The sequence below is a fragment of the Amaranthus tricolor genome, chromosome 5 (genome assembly GCF_026212465.1).
Source record: "Amaranthus tricolor cultivar Red isolate AtriRed21 chromosome 5, ASM2621246v1, whole genome shotgun sequence".
Taxonomy (NCBI): Eukaryota; Viridiplantae; Streptophyta; class Magnoliopsida; order Caryophyllales; family Amaranthaceae; genus Amaranthus; species Amaranthus tricolor.
In genome coordinates this window covers 9,441,773-9,460,974 of record NC_080051.1, presented here as the reverse complement: position 1 = coordinate 9,460,974, position 19,202 = coordinate 9,441,773, and the positions used below count along the sequence as shown (strand labels likewise).

The following is a 19,202-nucleotide window of genomic DNA, read 5'->3' as shown; positions in this document are numbered from 1 at the left end:
TGTAAAAACCATTCTAAAACGCGAGACTCGACACTACAATAAGGAGATAAATGTGCTCTAAAAACGAGCACATCAATCCTCGCCTAGGGTTCTCTTAAGCCCTGAGTCAAACCTCTTTCATTAATTTTAAAACCTTAGATAACTAAAAGAATGACTCATTTTCTTCAAACGCACATCCTTGTGCTTCCTCTGAAGAATAATCTAATAATTCTCTTAAAATGATGGATAAAATATCCAACAATCTAAAATAGCTAGAAACACAACACTTTGAAAGAGTGTTTTACACAAGACCTTTTTAAAGAACAATCGTACTAAATACCATAGTAATATTTGAAATTATGCAGTAAGACGTAAATCAAATAAGAGAGCTTGTAAGATTTATTTTGCCTTTTGATTTTTCACTAGTTGTTCAACACGTCTCTTTTTAATGTTGAGTTTGTAATATTTGAACTTATGCAGTAAAACGTTAAGATTAAGGACATTTCAAACGTTGACCTTTGCACCTCAAACCCTCTTATAAATACTTACATTGTATGTCTATATATTTATGTTAAGTTTCAGATTTCTATTTCAAGATACAATAAGAAAAGAAAAACCTTATAATATATGTACATTTGCCAGCCACTTAATGATGGAACCTGCAATTGTTAACAACGATAGTAAATCTACCATTATGGCTCGGATGTGCTGTTGGCCTCAGGACATGTCAAAGAGCTTAATCGCGAATGTTGTGACACTTTTAGGAATGACTAAAAAACTAGCAAAGGATGATCCAAGAAGGGTTATTTATTCCTTAAAAGTGGGACTTGCTCTAACCTTGGTGTCGTTGTTTTACTATTTCCAACCCCTTTATAATACCTTTGATGATTCTGCTACATGGGCTATTATAACTGTCGTGGTTGTGTTTGAATACACTGTTGGTAAGTCCTAATTTTAATTTCAAATATGATCAAATTTTATGCACACTCGTTCAATTTGGTCGACAGATTAAGCTCCCATTTGAATATTTTCATTAATTACATAGATAAATTAAGTATTCAATGTCTTCGACGTGTGTTTGTTACATTTTATTTTTTTATGTGTTCTATTAAAGTTTAATACAATTTGTTTAAGGATATAATTAGGCAAAATTATCTCTTTTCTCATCTACAAATTTTCAACTGTTTGTCTGGGTAATTAAATTTTATTTTTCAAACATTAGAACTAGTGGTTGATATTTAAATCAAACACTTTAAGTACAATAGCTGATAAGGGAGACAGAGGAGTACAATTTTCTCCTATTAGACCTTCATTTGTTATTAGTTACTTTGCAAACTTTTCAAATTTAGTATTCTACTAAACCATACTACATCAATATTTAATAATAATATAGTATAATAAAATAAATCAATATCAATAAATATATAGTACTCCTTCTATGGTCTCAAATCAACTCTTTCAAACTTTAGATTGTTTCCATCATTTTGCCAAATTTCTCCATTTGGAAACCTCTCCTACCACTTTCTAATCTCATGCACATACTTTAATTTTCTTGATTTATGACAACATCTATCACCTTCTGTTATTAAGAAAACATCTCATTCTGATTTACCAAAATCAAGATGACCAGGGCAAGAAATTATATCATTAGCCATGGAACTGCTTAATCTGATTTCAATCATTGTTGCGATTTTGTAAATTGCCCGTTTGGTTATTGATATTAAACGTTGGTAATGAGAACGCTTTGTAGTGCAAATTTTCATAATATGTATCATGTCATTCTTATGATAATAAAAAGTTGATAATAAAAAAGCTATTTTGTTAATAACTTTTCATTATCACCTTATACCACCTCTATGGTAATACATTGGAATTAATTTTAAGAAGAAAATAAGACGATTGAATTACAAAAAATATAAACTTAAACTTATTAAGTGATTTTCACACCAAAAGGACACTAAATTTTTGTTATTTTCATTATAATTCCCATTATTTTAATACCAACTACTAAACGGGGCCCTAAGGGTTAATCTTTTCATATATACTAAAGATATGGTATTTTGCACATAGCCATAGAATGAACATTTAATGATGTTAGTGTTTTATAAGCATTCACTAATTAATTGGGTAAGCATTTCACAGGGGCTACTTTAGTAAAAGGATTGAACAGAGCAATGGGTACGTTCCTAGCAGTTGCATTGGCAGCTGGAACAAATCACTTGGCCAGTCTTTTTGGGAATATTGGTGAAGCTATCCTAATTGGATTGTTTGTTTTCATATTTGGTATGTTTATTTAACATATAAAATTGACTTAACTGAAGTAAAATCAAGTAGTATTATGGTAAATTATGCTAATGCTAATTATGCTATTGATTTATTACGATGCAGCGACAACTTCAACGTTTATCCGATTTTTTCCAAAAATAAAACGAAGATATGATTATGTGTTCTTGATATTCATCTTGACGTTCAGCTTCATTTCAGTATTAGGGTTTCGAGAAGAGACACATATTATAGAGATAGCACATAAGAGAATGTCAACTGTGGCCATTGGCATAGTTGTTACTGTGCTCATAAATATACTGATTTATCCGATTTGGGCTGGACAGGAGCTTCACAATTCAATTGCTCTTAATATGGAAAAAATTGGTCAATGTTTACAAGGTATTACTATTTTAGGCATCTTAATTTGCTACTGCTTCCGTTTCTTTTATGAATGTCTTGTTTATTTTTGGTTTACTATTTATTAAAAAATTTTAATTTATATTTTATTCTTAACGGAAAAAGTACCTATATTAATCTAATCTTTTATGAATTTTCCAACAATAATCTAACCTTTTGATTAACCATAGATACTCCCTACTTTAAAGGTTATTTTCTTACAACATACTTCCTCTGTTTCATTATACTTATTACATTTGACTTTTTACGTAATTCAATATGTTATTTGGATCATTTATATATTGAACTATACACATAAAAGTTGTAACGGCCCGTTTGGTACATGGTATTCGAGGGCGGTAATGGTAATAAAATTAAGTAATAAAAAATTTGGTTGTTTGGATGCCTTCAATGGTAATGGATGGTAATAAAATAAGGTAATGAAATTACCAAAAAGGGCCATTTTTATTACCATCAAACAACCTGGTATTAGGCTGTAATGGTAATAAAGTATCACTGTGGTAATAAAATAAGGTAATGAAGAAAAAAAAAAATTAATGAAGAAAAAAAAGGTAATGTATGTAATTATCCAAAAAAATATTATTATTAAAAAAAGAATCATTAGATACAATAATTTAGATACAATAATGTTTTTAGATACAAATATACAATAATAAAACTAAGAGTCATTACCATTTTTTATTACTAACAACCAAATGCAATCAATGGAATATTATTTTCCATTACCATTCTTTAGTCATGCACACCAAACAAAAGAATCTTCATTACCAATTCTCATATCCATTCCTTCATTACTATTGCCATTACAACATTTCATTCTCATTACTTCATTACCATCAATCAAACGGATCGTAAAAAGTAAATATTATGAAAGTATACGATTAGACAATTTAAATAAGATTCTACTTGATTATATTCTTTCTTACATATTAGCTAGAGTATATAAAATAAGTTGGATGATGAATAGTGTTAAAAAAACGTTACGTAGCGAGTATTTCAAAACGAAGAAAGTAACTCATTGATTGTTAACTTGCTAAAACAGGTTTTTATCACAAAAATTTTAAGGAAAAAAATTTAAAATAAAATAAAATATAAAAATATAAAAATATAAAAAAATATAAAAAAAATAAAAAAATAAAAAAAACTCCTACCCTTGTCACCCTTCCCCATTATTATCCCACCCAACCCCCTTCCTGACCCTGTTTATTTATCACCGTTCAGACCAAGGATGAATACAATGCTTACGGTTGATTTGATAATAATTTCCATGGAGTTAAAAATTGGGGAGGCTCAGAGAAATCAAGAACATGAATACAATTCAGACCAAGCAATAATGCAAATGTAAATGACTTATCACTGCATAATATGAAGATAATGAATTTAATGCTAGAAAATTGACCAAAAGTTAATTATATTTTACCAATAATGTCAACAAAGGATGAAGAAGATGAAATTTAATTATAGTTATTATTATTAACATTTAACAGCCCGTTTAGTTAGCGGTACTAAAGGGTGGTAATGGGAATAATTTATATTGTAAAATTTCATCAAAAGTCTCATATCATTCCCATGGTAATGAAACTTTGATCACAAAAAAGTTCTTTTGTTTATAAATTTTCATTACCACCTAATACCAAATTTTTCAATGGTAATGCATTGAAATGATTTTTATGAACAAAATGAGATGATTGAAGTTGGACAAGCATGTTCATCAAGGTAGTCAAGAGATTTTTCAACCAAAACTACATTAATTTTTCATTTCCATTACCATCGTTTATTATTACCTACCAAACGGGCTATAAGTTTTATCTATAAAATAGCCTTGACTAAGCTCTTTATTTAACTAAAGTACCCTAATTAAATCTCCTTTGTGCAACAATGTCTTTGCCATCCAAAATAAATAGACACTCATATTGAATTCATGCCAATTAGACCTGAGTACTAAACAAAATCAATGTTTGATGATCAAAGAAAAACTGTTAAAAAAAAATTAACATCAAGTTAGTGGTCATGGTGGATTGGAGGTTAGAGAAAGGTTAAGAGTGTAACAAGAGGTGCTATTGTTAGTGCTAAATGGTGACTTGAATTCACCAAATTAATTCTATGTATTAGTAAGTGCATAGAGAGGGAATCCTATGACTGGATTAAATGGGTGAATTAAGTATGTAATTTAATGTGTGATTGATGATGGTGTTTAAGTGCTAGAATTAATTCATGATGTTATGGAGGAATTAAGGAGTGACTTAAACATAAGAGTTATGGTATGATGAATGATAGTTAATGAAAAGACTAAAGGGTGAAGATTCTTGTACGAGGCATCCAAGTACTGAAGCATTGCCTTGATCGAGCATTGGATTCGATTTTTTCACTCTTGATGTTCCTTGAAGTTGTTTATTGTGTATTAATCCTTAGCCTTAATTATGTAATATTCTTTAATGTACAAACCTCTATAAATAGAGGTCTCATATGCCATTGTAAGATTTCCACAAAAATACCCAAGCCTAAACACTTAGCCTAATCTCTTCTCTATTGTAATTCTCCATTTGAGAGTTCTTTGAACTCTTTGTGATAATATAAGCGAGATACTACACACCGGAGGACGTATCCTTAATTGGGTGAACCTCGTTAAATCTTTGTGTCATTTTTATTGCATTATTTTCTTTTACAAACATCATCTTCATTGAAAGTGTAATTTGTTTATCCACAAGACTTCATAAATTCGATCTTGGTGATATTAGAGTTTAAACACATCGTTTGAACTCTAATATAACATCATTTTTCAGCTATAAAACAGTAAGGTTGGGAGATCATGGTGGACTGGTGGTGATTTTGTGGTGGTTATGTTGGTTGGAGGTAGGAGAGAAGGTAATGGTGAAGGAGACATAAAATTACCCATGTAGTAGGTTACAAGTCAATTTGGATATTTTAGGTATAGACAACTTATAGTTGGGATTATCTATGGTAAATTACAAAGCAGAACTATTACAGAAAAATCAGTAAAAGGTTAAATTATTTTGGGTAATTTTCTTCTTATTCTTAATCCTTCGAAATTAAATATTGAATTAGAGCATTGACAAATTTGAAAAAGCAAATCAGACATTTAATATGAAACAGGGAGAGTATAGTTTTAATTTTATCTATTTTATTAAATTTCCAACATTTTTTTGAAATTTCAAAAAAAAAATTTCAAACAATTACATAAATGCACCTCGTTTTTTCACACACATCTCAAGCCAATTGAGAAACACAGTACCTTAGTTACGTATATACTGCATATGAATGTCATTTTGTCAAATAATGAGCTGTTGAAGTAGCTTGTTGGTTAAGCTTAATAAAGCAATTGGAAATATTATGATTTAGGATTTGGAGCCGTGTATATGAGGACAGATGGTGAAGCTAAGTCCAAGGATACGAGTAAATCATATTTTCAAGGCTATCAAAGTGTGCTGCATTCCAAAAGTTCCGAGGAAACCTTGGTATTAATTTCTAAATTAACAAATATTCGATATAATTCATTGTATTCAGCAACAAAAAATTGTTTGACCTCACCGGAGAAAGTAGTTAAAAAGACGCCTATATTTTCAATATAAATAATTTTGTCCCATTTATTTATATTTATTACATTATTTGTTGTTTAACAATATTTGTACATTTTTCATCTTTGTCATAAAACATTTAGATATTATTATATTTTCTCCATATTTTATTCTTATTATTAGTACTTTTTCGCCTATCATTCTAAAGGTATAAATAGACAAAATGCATTGAAACTGACTTTTCCTAATTCTTGTTCAACCATCCAACGGTGCAATTAATTCAAACTGAGGGAAGTATATGAATAGGATTGGCAAAACTAATCGGACTTGTTAACTCAATCTGAACCTAATTTAAAATAACTGGATATAGGTTGAGATTTTGAACACAATTGAATAAATGGGTCTCCTTAACCTAATTTGTTCATTTAATGACCTAGGTTAAGGTAAAAATTTTAAACTTATAATCAAACACTGTAAACAATTTAGTTTTAGGAGTTATATTCAGATCAAATCAATTAGTATAATCTGAATTTATTTCATCAAGTATTATCGTATTTTTCATAGTGTACATATAAAGAACTCAAAAACTAAAAGTTTAAAATTGAGGTTATACATTCAATATTAGAAACCCAAAAAAGTGTGAGGTGGGTAAAAAGCAAGTTGACTTGATCTGTTACAAATCATGTTAAGGTTATAATTTTTTATCCTGTTGACTAAATAGGTTAGATTTAAGTCAACAATTTTCTAACCCATTTATATATTACCTGAACTCAAACACGAAAATAATCTTACTTAATTTGTTTGATAGACCTATATTCATTTGTTAGTCTAATATCAAAAATTAGCGGTGAGCTCCTTTGATAATAATTATGCTAAAGACTTATATGTATTGATAAAATACATATTAAAAGTTTTATATTAATTGTTGAAAATATATGATATGTAATATACACTACTACATGAAAATTTATTATTAGCATGCATATAATATAAACAATGCTTATATATAGCGTTAAATATTTCATTAAAATCATAAATGAATAATATTTACATTTGTGATCTTCGGTCACATTACCTTTAGTTGATACCATCTTAAAAAATAATGCTAATCAAAAATTTGAATTGATGATTGAAATTTGTTATTATTATGATCCTAAAATTATGTTTTTAGGCAAATTTCGCGAGATGGGAGCCACCACACGGGCAATTCAGATACCGTCATCCCTGGAATAAATATGTCAAATTAGGATTTTTGTCCAGGCAATGTGCATACAGGATTGATGCTTTAAAAGCTTATTGTAATTTGGATATTAAGGTAAAACAACTTTTTATTTTATGTTCTGTTAATTTTAATTTGCATCATTTTAATTTTTTTTTATTGTGATTTCACATATAAATTTATTTTCTTATCAACTCAACTCATCTATGTACTTTTTCTCTCAATCTTGAATTGAAAAAATAGTAAGCCCAAGCATCATAATTGTCTAATTTGAGACGAACTGGAGTAATAAAATCTCCCGGACAATCATGTGCGCCAAGGTAAAACGGGTTATTTGGTTGAATTTGTGATGGTGGTGGTGGTGGTGGCGGTGAGTTATCATCATCACCGCCCATTACTACGTTTTAGAGAAAAAAAATTAACCTGCTCTTGATACCATGAAAGAGAGGGATGCGTGAAACATTGCTTTCTAGTGTTTTCTTGAATCAAACGATGGTTTTATGTGTTCAAATATGTCCTAGTCAATTAAGATCTAGGCAAATTAGGAAAACCGACTAATCTACCCAAAATACAAGATATTTACACAATGAAAATATCCTAATCAAATCACCTAAGGATATTAACAAATATTCCCATATATTTCCATACTATTCTCCACAATTTCCGCAATAATTTTCTTTGTAATGAAGAAAAAACCCTGCCATTAAAATGAAAAAACAATATAATTCCAACATATTTATTTTTTGATATAGAATTATTAGAAAACACTTTTTAATTATGATCAAAATCATTTAAATGTTTTTATATTTTTAGATAAAAGTTATTATACTGATTCACTTGAAAGCGTTGCACTATAGAAATTGCGTAACATTTCTCTCCATTTAATTTGTTATTGACAGTTGACGCAAAAGTTCCAAGAAGAAATTAAAGAAGCATGCATTAAAATGAGCTTGGAATCTGGGAATGCACTAAAAGAGCTGAGTGTTTGCGTTAGAGAAATGAAATATCCATCTTCATTAGTTAACGCTCATATTTGTAGCTCAAAGGCAGAACTTGAAACCTTAAAAACACTTTTAAAATCAATTTCGTTATATAATAATACTAAATCTAATCAACAATCAGAGGTTCTAATACAGACGATACCAATGGTAACAGTAGTTTATCTCCTCACTGACATTGTTGATTACACTGAGAAAATGGCAGCAACCACTTATGAGCTTGCAACCATTGCTTGTTTGGGAAAGAGCAAGGTTATGAACGCCGCCGAGGTATCTCCAAAGAAATCTGCTAATAATTTTGATGAAACAAATAATCAACCTACTAATCAGCTGATTTTGATTACAATTGCTGAACAATCAGATATGACGGCAAATTCATTATATAATTAACCAGAGTCTCATATCTACGATATAGATCATATAGTACAGGCTGAATTCTTATCTTTTCAAATCTATTTGACCAATTCCACTACTATTCTATTGTGTTAAATGCTATAAAATTCATTATTAATAAAGTTTTTGATTTGTAAGGTAGACAATAATTAAGTAGCGGTACTAGCGTGATTTTGAAGAATTTTTCATAATTAAGGAGTATTTAGTTTACAGTTTAATAAAAATGTAATTTACCTAATAATCTCAAACTTTAAAGGTTATAATTGAGTTTTTTTGACTATATCAAAGTATGAAGTACTTGCTTTGTCCAAATGCCCAAGTGGTTAACAATTGCATTATTTTAACAATTTTTAGTAACAGTTTTTAATATATAATTAAGGAGTATTAAATATTATTATTAACCCAACCAATTTAATCATCAAATTCTAATTTTTTAGACACTTTAAATAATATTAGTTCATACTTTGAATTTAAGATCAAACTCTAATCATAGAATAAGGAAATTACTCATTAAACATGGAGAATAATATAAAAATAATGATTAAACCCTAATTATGATATTAGATATGATTGAAAAATGATAAGGAAGACAAAGAAGAAATAAATGAAAACATGGAAATAAAAACTTACAAATTGAATTAATTGAATGAGGAATTGAAACTAACAAAGGAGAATATAAAAAATGAGTTAACTTAAAAATTAAACGTGCTCCGGCTACCTCAGTCAACTAATTAAAGACGAGTAATAGCTTTTTGGGGGGACTCGTCGCATACTTACTGTTTTAAAGACACAGTTCAGAAACATAGCAGTGAATCATGACTTTTATGAGACGACTCGTCACTTCTTCACTGATCTTTGTTTGGCACTTCAGTGTATGTGTAGCGAGCTGTGACTTCATTGTAGCGACTCATCTCCTATCTTTTGGTGTCTTCTTTGCCGAGCGACGAGTCGTAGCTCTTAAGAAGGGCTTTGCTACCACTTGCATTGTACCTTTGCTTGGGATTTCAATGATTCTTTTTCTTTACCTATTACTCCATACAACATGATAAAACTCGAATTAATTAACTTCATAAGACTGCAAAACTTACAATTAAAGCCCATAAATAAGCCTAATCAATAACTAAAAAAAAACGAGTGAAAATTAGTATTTGTAAGTGCAAATAAATGCAATTATCAAACAGTTAAACTATCAAATAACTACAATACTTAGATATAAATATATACTAATAAGATAAAGAATTAAAATGTGGGCTTTAATCAATAAATAAAGTGTCTAGAATATAACAAATCTCCGAATTCTATAACGAAAATCAATTATTCTACTAATTATATAAAATTGAATCTTTAAATGACTAAAAGTGATTTAATTAATCTCAAACTTTCGCTATATCGATTATTATCCACTACAAAAAAATAATAAAATGGCGACAAACCATTTCATCGCCATTTGATAGCTAAACGGTCAAAAAGTAGGTTTGGCGACGGGCTGGCGACGAGATACGAGGTGGTCGTTATTCCTTTCGTCGCTAATCTCAAAATGGACGCCATTTCCTCGCCTTTTCTTAGCGACCAATTTCCGACCCGACTCCCGTCGCCAACCTGGCGACCACCATCTTCTAGCTATTTAGTCGCCACCGGGCGACCACCATGTCGTAGCTGTGTCGTCGCCGGCCTATCAGCCTGCTTAGCGACCCGCTTTCCGTCGCCAACTGTCGCCTATTATATTTACTAGTATATATATATATATATATATATATATATATATATATATATATATATATATATATATATATATATATATATATATAATTTTTGTTGTAATATTAAAATAAATATATATATACACACATAAATCAAATAAATAAAAATAAAGAGCTGGAAATATATATATATATATATATATATATATATATATATATATATATATATATATATATATATATATATATATATATATATATATATATATATATATATATATATATATATATATATATATAATTAAAGTTTATGTACAAAGTCACAAAAAGTACATATATTTAATCATTTATTTGGAAGAGAGGGTTGTTACAAATTGAGATGGGATTGAATGAATTTTAAAAAAGAATTCTCGTTCTCTTTGAATTTGTTCAGTCAGCCTTTGGTGAGTCTCATAGACAGTCTGAACATTTGGCATTTGCACTGCTTTCCTTAATTGATTATTGAACTTCATTTACCATTTGCACCGCTTCCCATAATTGATTATTGTACTTCATAGGCTGTGGCTCTTTGACCTTTCGATTGTTCTTGAAATATTAAAAAAAAAACGATTTAAAACTAAATATAATACTCCCTCCGATCTTATGAATTAGTCCCATTTCCTTTTTTGGCAAAACCTTTGAATTAGTCCCATTTCTATTTTTGGCAATCCTTTTTTACTTAAATACCCTTAGTTCACACACGTAATTACGATTTTACCCCGTTAACCCTACTAACCTAAAATAATTAACACTCTAACCTCACCTTAATCATTCCCTCCCTTTTATAACCTCACCTACTCTGAATCCCTTCCCATCCCTCCCTCTCTCTCCCTCTCTCTCATCTTCATCCTCAACCTGTGTTCGTGTTCTTCACTGATCTTCATCTTCATCCCCAAGAATACCTTGGTTTACGGTTTATTATCTTCATCTTCATTTTTTTTCCACCATCTTCGTCTTCTTTGAAACCCTAATGCTTTTAGGGATTTTGTAAATCTGGGTTTTTTCCCATCTTTTCTGGGTTTTTTCGAACATGGCCTCACCAACGTCTTGTCTTTCTTGTTTGTCTTCGTCCCAAGAAAGTGATCCTATGATTGGATCTCCTAACCCGTGGTTCGATTTCTACAATCGCCTACCTACGACTTCTGATGAAACGGATCCTAACTGGGGAAGAAGTATAACTTATGAAGATGAAGAAATACAGGGAATGTTTGATTTACAACTGGATCTTCAAGATCTATACATTGAGAACTTGTTCCCTTCCTCAGATGAAGAATCGTTGGATGATGTTGATTTGGTTTCTGATTTTGATGTTCGAGGCCCATTTTCTCGTATGGATACATCTTTCCTCTATGACTAATGATGATTTTGTTTATGTGCTAGTGATGGTATGCATGTATTTCGTGTTCTGTTTTTGTTGCCCTATGATTTTTTTTTTTGAGGGTAAACAATTGATTATAGCTACAAAATCCCTAAATCCATTCATTTTGCCACCAATCTAGGGTTTTAAGTTCATAAGCCACCAAACATTATGTTTAGGAGGCTATGTTCTTACCAGATGTAGGAGGCAATTAGTATGGGATTTGGGTTATCTGTGATGAGTTCAAATTGTATCTCTGAGATGAATTTGTTTTTCATTTTGTTTTTGAAGCCATCAATAAATTGTTACATGCTTTTTCCTTCTAAATGTTTACGGCTAAACATCTCCCCTATTTAATTATTACATCATGTTTAGACCTAAACATTTACCTTACACTGTAACCCAAAAGTGAGTACAAAAGGTAACCCAAAAGTATACTCATGTGTGTCATATTTACATGGTTCTGGTGTTCATGCTGGTGTTGCTTCTGTTGTTGCTTCTGGTATTGCTTCTGTTGTTGCTTGTGATGTTGCTTCTGTTGTTGCTGGAATATACTCATGAAGTTGATGGAAAACTGATTCGTCTGTGATCCCCAAGTAAAATAAAATGCCCTCCAATGTAGTTTTATCCACCTTTGTTTCCAGATATCTTAGTGCCTGGTAAATTGTTTCCTGCTGTACCCCCAAACAATGTGGGAGTCTCCCTTCCCTTTGTAGTTTTGCTTTGCTCATGTGTGGAATTGCATAATCCATACCACCTAGTTTCTTAATAACTTCAATTTTACATGCTTGCAATGTGATCCATACATTCTTCAGTGCATTTGGTGTCAGATTGTCAAATGCTGTAGTTACTGCCTTAACTAATTGTGAGTAGTTGTATGCTGATTTTTGATGCTGTAAAGATTGTATTGACCTAAAGAACCCTAAGTCTAGCACATTCATATCCGGTGAGTTAGGAGGTTGTTGCACTAAGTGGAAGTTAAATCCATCAAGTGTAGCCACCTCTCTAAACACCTCATCATCATCTAAAATGTGTGGTTTAGCATTGTCCTGTTGAATGAAAATTGTTTTGCTTAAATCTGATGGCCATTTAATTCTAATTGCTAGTAGTATCTTGTGCACAATCATGTCTCTTGTGTGTTCTTTAGTGATTGATTGTATTGGTTTGGTCTCTGGCTCTCCTCTCTTTCTGTTTTTTGAACTCCTTTGTGCTGCCACTTCATGTGTGAAAGGAAAAATGCCTATCTTTCCATCAAAAATCATCTCACCTTCAATAGAAAAGATCGGTCTTGCAACGGCACACATAAACATGATCTTGGGGATAAATCTTTTTGATTGGATTTCTCTATGAGGCTCTATTTCATCTTGAGTTAGATAAAATGTTTGTTGTGTCCTTGTAATGTAAAACAACTTTTCATCAATGTGGACTACATTTTTCATTTCATTAAATGTGAAATTCTTTGTTTGCTCATCTAAAATGCAACTACTAAGACAAAAAATTAACCTGTCGAGTTTATTTTTGTCTGTAAGTAACGGTTTGATTGCGTTGGTGTGCTTTCGAAAGTACCTCTTTTTTTTCCATCTGCATACTGTGCTGTAGCTAACTTCCATGGCCTTTGAAAGTGATCTTAAGGTTGTCTTCTTCGCTTTTTCAATTGATTTGAATTTGTTTTCATCAAAGGCGATTGGAGCTTTACCGTTGGTCAATGACTTCATATTGTTGACATTAATTGGAACTTTGTTTTTTTTTTTGATCACGCATCTGTCTCCATATCCTTCCGATTGTCCTCCTATGCAAATCGTACTTCTTCGCAATTTCATTGATGAACCCGTGTTGTAGCTTCCCATTACTGTTTGCTGATGTTAAAAGGTCATGCATTATTTGAGTCTTAGTAAAATTATCTACATCTTTTTTTTTTCCCATTGTATATACTGTGTTGAAGTTGGTGGAAATTAAATGAAGTGTTTGATATCTTCACTTAATGCTGTCTTATATACTGGAATTGCATCTGTATGGGCGCAATTTTTTTTCATTTTTGGCGCCATTGACATTAATTTTTTGGTTTCCCTTTATTGTGTTACTAATTGTCAACTCATTTGATCCATCTGTCTCCATTTCCCTTTGCTGTATTTATCTTCTAATTGTCAACTCAATTGTTTTCCCTTTATCAGCTTATTTTTGTTCCAGTATCATTTGATCAGCTGTATTTTTCTCATTGATGGCTTCCTTTCAAAATGAAACATTTTGATTTTTTGTAGTTATTTAATTAATTTTCAACACTAAATGCATACCGTGTTTGTTTTTTTATAAATCTGAAGTCAACGAAAGATTTAATATCCGCATGCGCATGTGGCGAGAGGGTTGCTCGTTTTCAATTGCCGTTCAAAAAACGTTGAAGAAATCAAGGAAGTATTGAAGACTTAGCTTATTTTATGAATTTGACGGTTTTTGTAATTTATTTGATGTAATTTTCTGTAATTTAAATTAACTAGTTTAATGGTTGTTTAATTATAAAAAATTCGGAAATGTATTAATTTCAATTATTAAAGCTCAAACAATGTCAAACCCAATTTTCCCTCCAAAATTCATTCCATGTACTTTATTAATCAAAAAGAGGAAATCATTAACAATTAATCCACTTACTTAAAAATACCCAACTACCACCTTTTACATGGACCCCACACAACCCTTAATATCCGTGCCCAAGCTATATGGGACTATATCAAAAGATCGGAGGGAGTATAAGAAAAAACTGGAAAATATTAGCACTAAACATGTTTCAAAAATGCCATTATTCGAAAATATTAAAAAAAAAACATAAAAATATGTCGAAAATAACATAAAACAAAATCTAGGAAAAAAAATAACATTAAACATGCTCAAGTTATACCATAATTCGAAATTGATAAAAAAAAAGGCATCATGAAACAAAATATTATCATAATCATCAAGAACATTGAAAAAATACAAAAAAATATATAATAAATACTAACCTTTTAATAACAAGATGAGAATTTTAGAGTTGAAAATAAGTTGTAACCCCAAGATGATGAGGATGAGATTAAGAAAGAAAAGAACATAAATAGAGATTGAGAATAATGGATGAAAAGAAAAAATGGAGTTGGAAAGATAATAACGCGTATAAGGAATGAAGAAGTATAAGGTAAGTGAAGATAGAGTTGTAGGAAATGAGAAATGAGAGCAGAATACACGGCTTTTATAATCAATATTTAGCGACCGCCAGTATGGTCGCTGGTTGGTCGCTAAAGCATTGAAATGACAGGAGGTTTGACTCTCTAATTTTAGCGACCGGCACGCTGGTCGCTAGTTGGTCGCTAAAGATATTTGATTTTAATGGTTGCACTAGTATAAATTTAACCTAAATTTACCTCAATTCTAAATTACTTTAAATCTCAAACTTACGTTATATTGAAAAGGTTATTTAATATATTTAAACTAAGGCTCATCAAACATAAATTTGATGATAGATTCAATATACAATAAATCAAATCATATTATTCTATACAAAAAATACGGATCCTTGTTCAATCTCATATATGAAACGTATTCATATGCATAAATAAACTCCTAAGAATAACGTTAGCCATAATTGAATCTAACAACAAAACAATTAAATATTAATGCTGAATAAAAAGAATAGAAGAACTTATAGAATGACAGCAAATAAATTTTATTGGCTTAAATAAAGTAATTAAAAATAAAGAAATTGAATACGCCGTGTTTTGTGTAAACCTACAGAAAACTATAATAGAACTGCCAAAATTAAAACAGATGCTCTCTTGAGAGACCGTCTTATGTAAAGACGGCTCTCAAAAGCTCAGTCTAAATTTAGTTAATATTAAATTAAAAAAAAACTGCTTCTGAAATCAAAGCGCGTACCAAGTAGAACGTGAAAAGTCACATAATATATTTAGAGTTATAATAACATTTATTTGGGGTTATAACTAGAGGTGTTCATTCGGGAGATCGGGTCGGTATCGGACGGGTGTCATTCGGTTCGGTTGCATTTCGGATCGGTTATTTTCGACTCTGTGTTACAACGGGTCACACTCGAGTCGAGTTGGTTAGTCACAGTTCGATTGGAGATCGGTAATTCAAGCTATCCGGTTAGCATCAGTTCGGTGTCAGTTGAAGTTCGTGTCGAGTGTCAATCGGTCTCGGATTGTCATCGATTACTAATTGGTTCGGTTTTGTCGGGTACAGATCGGGTTCGAGTTTTTTTTTAAAAGCAAAATTTAGCTACGTATTACTAATTACTATCGATCGAATCAATATCAAATTAAGTTGTTAGTCAATTTTTAATTGATGACAAGATTCCCTTTATTTAAAGCAAAATAGTTAAAATGCAAATTAATTAGTAATCATAATTATTTTGTTACTTTAACTTGTTTGACCGGAAATTAAAATTATAAAGTTCTATCAATATTCATCTAATTCGATTAAAAGTAGTTAAATAAACATTGACCATTGATTATTAACTCTAAATATAGAAAACCATGTATTTATAAAATTTAATTTATTAAAATATCTAACACTTTATTTGCTTAGCATATAAGATGATTGAATATGAGTCTATCATACTTCTAAATTGGTTCAGGTTTACAGCAGTTCGATCTAAAATTCGTTCGGGTTAAGTCGGTTTTAGCAGGATAGAATTCGGTTTCGAGCATGATTCGAGTCGGATATGACTGGGGTCGGTCATTATTAGGTTCGGGTAATCTCGGTTAACGGTTATGTGTCGATTACAAAAATCGGTTACAGCTCGGGTTCAGCTTTCCCAATTTCGGTTGTCAACCAGTTCGGGTACAATTTCGATTCGGGTACTGTCGGTTCGATAAACCAAAAAAAGAAACACATTTTCGGGTCGGTTTACTTTCAGTTTCGGTTTGGATTTTCGAGTCGGGTCACTTTTGAACAGCTCTAGTTATAACATATTACATTTGGTGTTATACCAGCATATATTTGGATGTTATAACATAATTTATATGGAGTTATAACATTATATATTTGAAGTTATAACCCCACAAATGTATTATGTTATAACCCCAAATAGATGTTCTTATAATTTCAAATATATTATGTGATTTTTCACTTTTCACTTAACACGCATACTTTGATTTTAGCAGCAGTTTTTTTAAAATTGACATAAATTAAATTTGGGCTAGACTTTTGAGAGCCATCTTTACAAAAGACGGTCTTAAGTAAAAATTTATGAAATTAAAAATACTACTCAAAACTACTACTTGTTTTTAAAACTAAAACCAAATTTTCTATTACTATTAGTGTTCTAGGGAAACACTCTTCCTGAGTAACAAACAAATTCTAAAATTATTATAATATGATGGAAAATTATAAATAATACTCTCAATTATTGCTCATTAACTTAAAATACCTCCAACTATTATTTCACCCTGTATACTCCTAAGTATTGGGATACTTAGCCTACTATGCCCTCGAATGTTGCTCATGAACTCACATATCCCCAAAATAATCAGTTGAAAATAATATACATAGTGTTTAAGGTTAAGTATTATAAATTTTATAATACATGGGGGCTATAGTAGTTAGGAATATTTTCAATTAATGAGAAATAATTGAGTGTATTATTTTCAAATTTTCCTAAAATAATTAATTACATTAAAACCTTCAATTGTCAAGTAGTGGAAAAGTGTACGTGAAGAAAGATTCAGGGACCTAAGGAGAAGTGTTCACCACATATTGGCGGCTCGTTGCTTCATTAAAATCAACGAACAAAACTCTCTAGAAATTAGAATTGAGTCTCTACTTGTGGGTTGGGTAACGTGACGAGTCGTCGCTTCTTTTTTCTTTTCTGATGTTCAATTAACTTTCCGGTAACTAACAATGAGTTGCCGCCAATTGTATAGGCAAAAGCAATGATCATTGATTACTCTTAACGGGTTGTCGAGGTTAAAAGTATGCATACCCCTCCCCCCAAATGGTGGCCCTTATTAGGTCCCTCCCAATAGAGACCAAATTACCTTATTGGGTACTAAATTTTCAATTCTCCTTATTTGTAGTATCCTTTCCACAATCCTATTGGATATTCCAAACCAAATTATCCTTAGAAGGACTTCCCAATTCATTATTCGGGGGTGTATATGAAATGTTGGGTTGTTTGAACTAAACTAATAGCCATAATAACAAAGCAAGAATAAAAACGATAATAAGCAATGAAAGACAAACGCGGGTAGATTAAATCCACCCTAGAAAGGTTGATATGGACACAAGATAAGCTAGGTCAAGGAAAACCAAAAGATAATCAATCAAGATACTCGAGATGACGAGAAAAATTTGGTGACCTTATAAATCACACGAACAGCCTATAATCGTCCTATGTCTCCTAAAAAGTGGAAGGATAAGATTGGCATCGAATATCAATCAAGCAATCATCATCAATCTCAAACCCTAACCCTACACATGAAGAACAAGTCCAATCTTAGGGTTTCACTAATCAATTCCCTAAGAAAACTACTCACTCATCCTAATAATAGCTAGGGCATAAGCAATAAACAAAGCTATGATATAAGAAATGAATAAATTAAAGTGAAAACTACAATAAGAAATAGAGAAGCAATAAATGAAGACAATAACAATATTAAAGAATAAAGAAAGCAATAAATGAAGGCGAGAACAATAACCACTCTATCATTGCAAAGAAATCAACCAAAACAATAGAGGAAAGCATTAAATGACATAAAGCAATGAAATGAAAACTTACATAAACTAATTGCTTGAATGAAAGACTTGAATTCCAATACAAGGCTTAAAAGAAAGACTTAAATGTAAAGACTTGAAAACACTAAAGGAAAGCTTAAATCTAGCTAGGGCATGAATGAAAGAAAGCAATAAATTGATGTTCTAAGTCAAGGTGAGGAGCTCTCAAAGTAGGCATAAGGGTTTTACAGAAATTTGGGGTATTTATAGACCCTAAACAAAGTGGGAAGAAAGACCTAAAATAACCCTTGGAATTAAGATTGCGAAGAAACAAAATTGCGCAGTTCTGGAGCCCATTCGACCGAATTTACCCTTCATTCTTCCGAATGAAGTTTCAATCGACCAAACTGATAGGCATTTGTTGTTTACAGTATGTAATGAGAAATGTCTTTGCTTTTGATGGTCCATTATCTCAAATTAAATTCCCATTCTCTCGAATGAGCTTCATTCGACCGAATGGAAGCTCATTCGCCTATTCTAAAAGTTTGTGTAAATGTTTAAGCAAGAGCAACACCTTCATTCAACCGAATGGAGGCTCATTCG

General features: G+C 31.0%; 2 protein-coding genes across 2 annotated transcripts; one reads left to right on the top strand and one right to left on the bottom strand.

The window, feature by feature from the left end:
- Positions 1 to 566: 566 nt before the first annotated feature.
- On the top strand, positions 567 to 8,930 carry LOC130813293 (aluminum-activated malate transporter 2-like). The gene is made up of 6 exons (XM_057679099.1): positions 567 to 920; positions 2,122 to 2,262; positions 2,368 to 2,643; positions 6,022 to 6,137; positions 7,369 to 7,512; positions 8,316 to 8,930. Exons 1-6 carry the CDS (start codon positions 629 to 631, stop codon positions 8,802 to 8,804), a joined length of 1,458 nt encoding a protein of 485 aa, XP_057535082.1. The 5' UTR covers positions 567 to 628; the 3' UTR covers positions 8,805 to 8,930.
- Positions 8,931 to 12,280: 3,350 nt separating this feature from the next.
- Positions 12,281 to 13,750, bottom strand: LOC130813390 (uncharacterized). The gene is made up of 2 exons (XM_057679220.1): positions 12,425 to 13,750; positions 12,281 to 12,298 (listed from the first exon to the last, which is right to left on the bottom strand). Exons 1-2 carry the CDS (start codon positions 13,748 to 13,750, stop codon positions 12,281 to 12,283), a joined length of 1,344 nt encoding a protein of 447 aa, XP_057535203.1.
- Positions 13,751 to 19,202: the final 5,452 nt, after the last annotated feature.

Excerpts from the sequence above, each read along its gene's own strand:
- LOC130813293 (XM_057679099.1), top strand. The coding sequence starts at position 629 with ATGATGGAACCTGCAATTGTTAACAACGATAGTAAATCTACCATTATG. Across the intron at positions 921-2,121 it reads TGTGTTTGAATACACTGTTG|GGGCTACTTTAGTAAAAGGA; the intron begins GTAAGTCCTAAT and ends AGCATTTCACAG. Across the intron at positions 7,513-8,315 it reads ATTGTAATTTGGATATTAAG|TTGACGCAAAAGTTCCAAGA; the intron begins GTAAAACAACTT and ends TGTTATTGACAG.
- LOC130813390 (XM_057679220.1), bottom strand. The coding sequence starts at position 13,750 with ATGGGAAGCTACAACACGGGTTCATCAATGAAATTGCGAAGAAGTACG.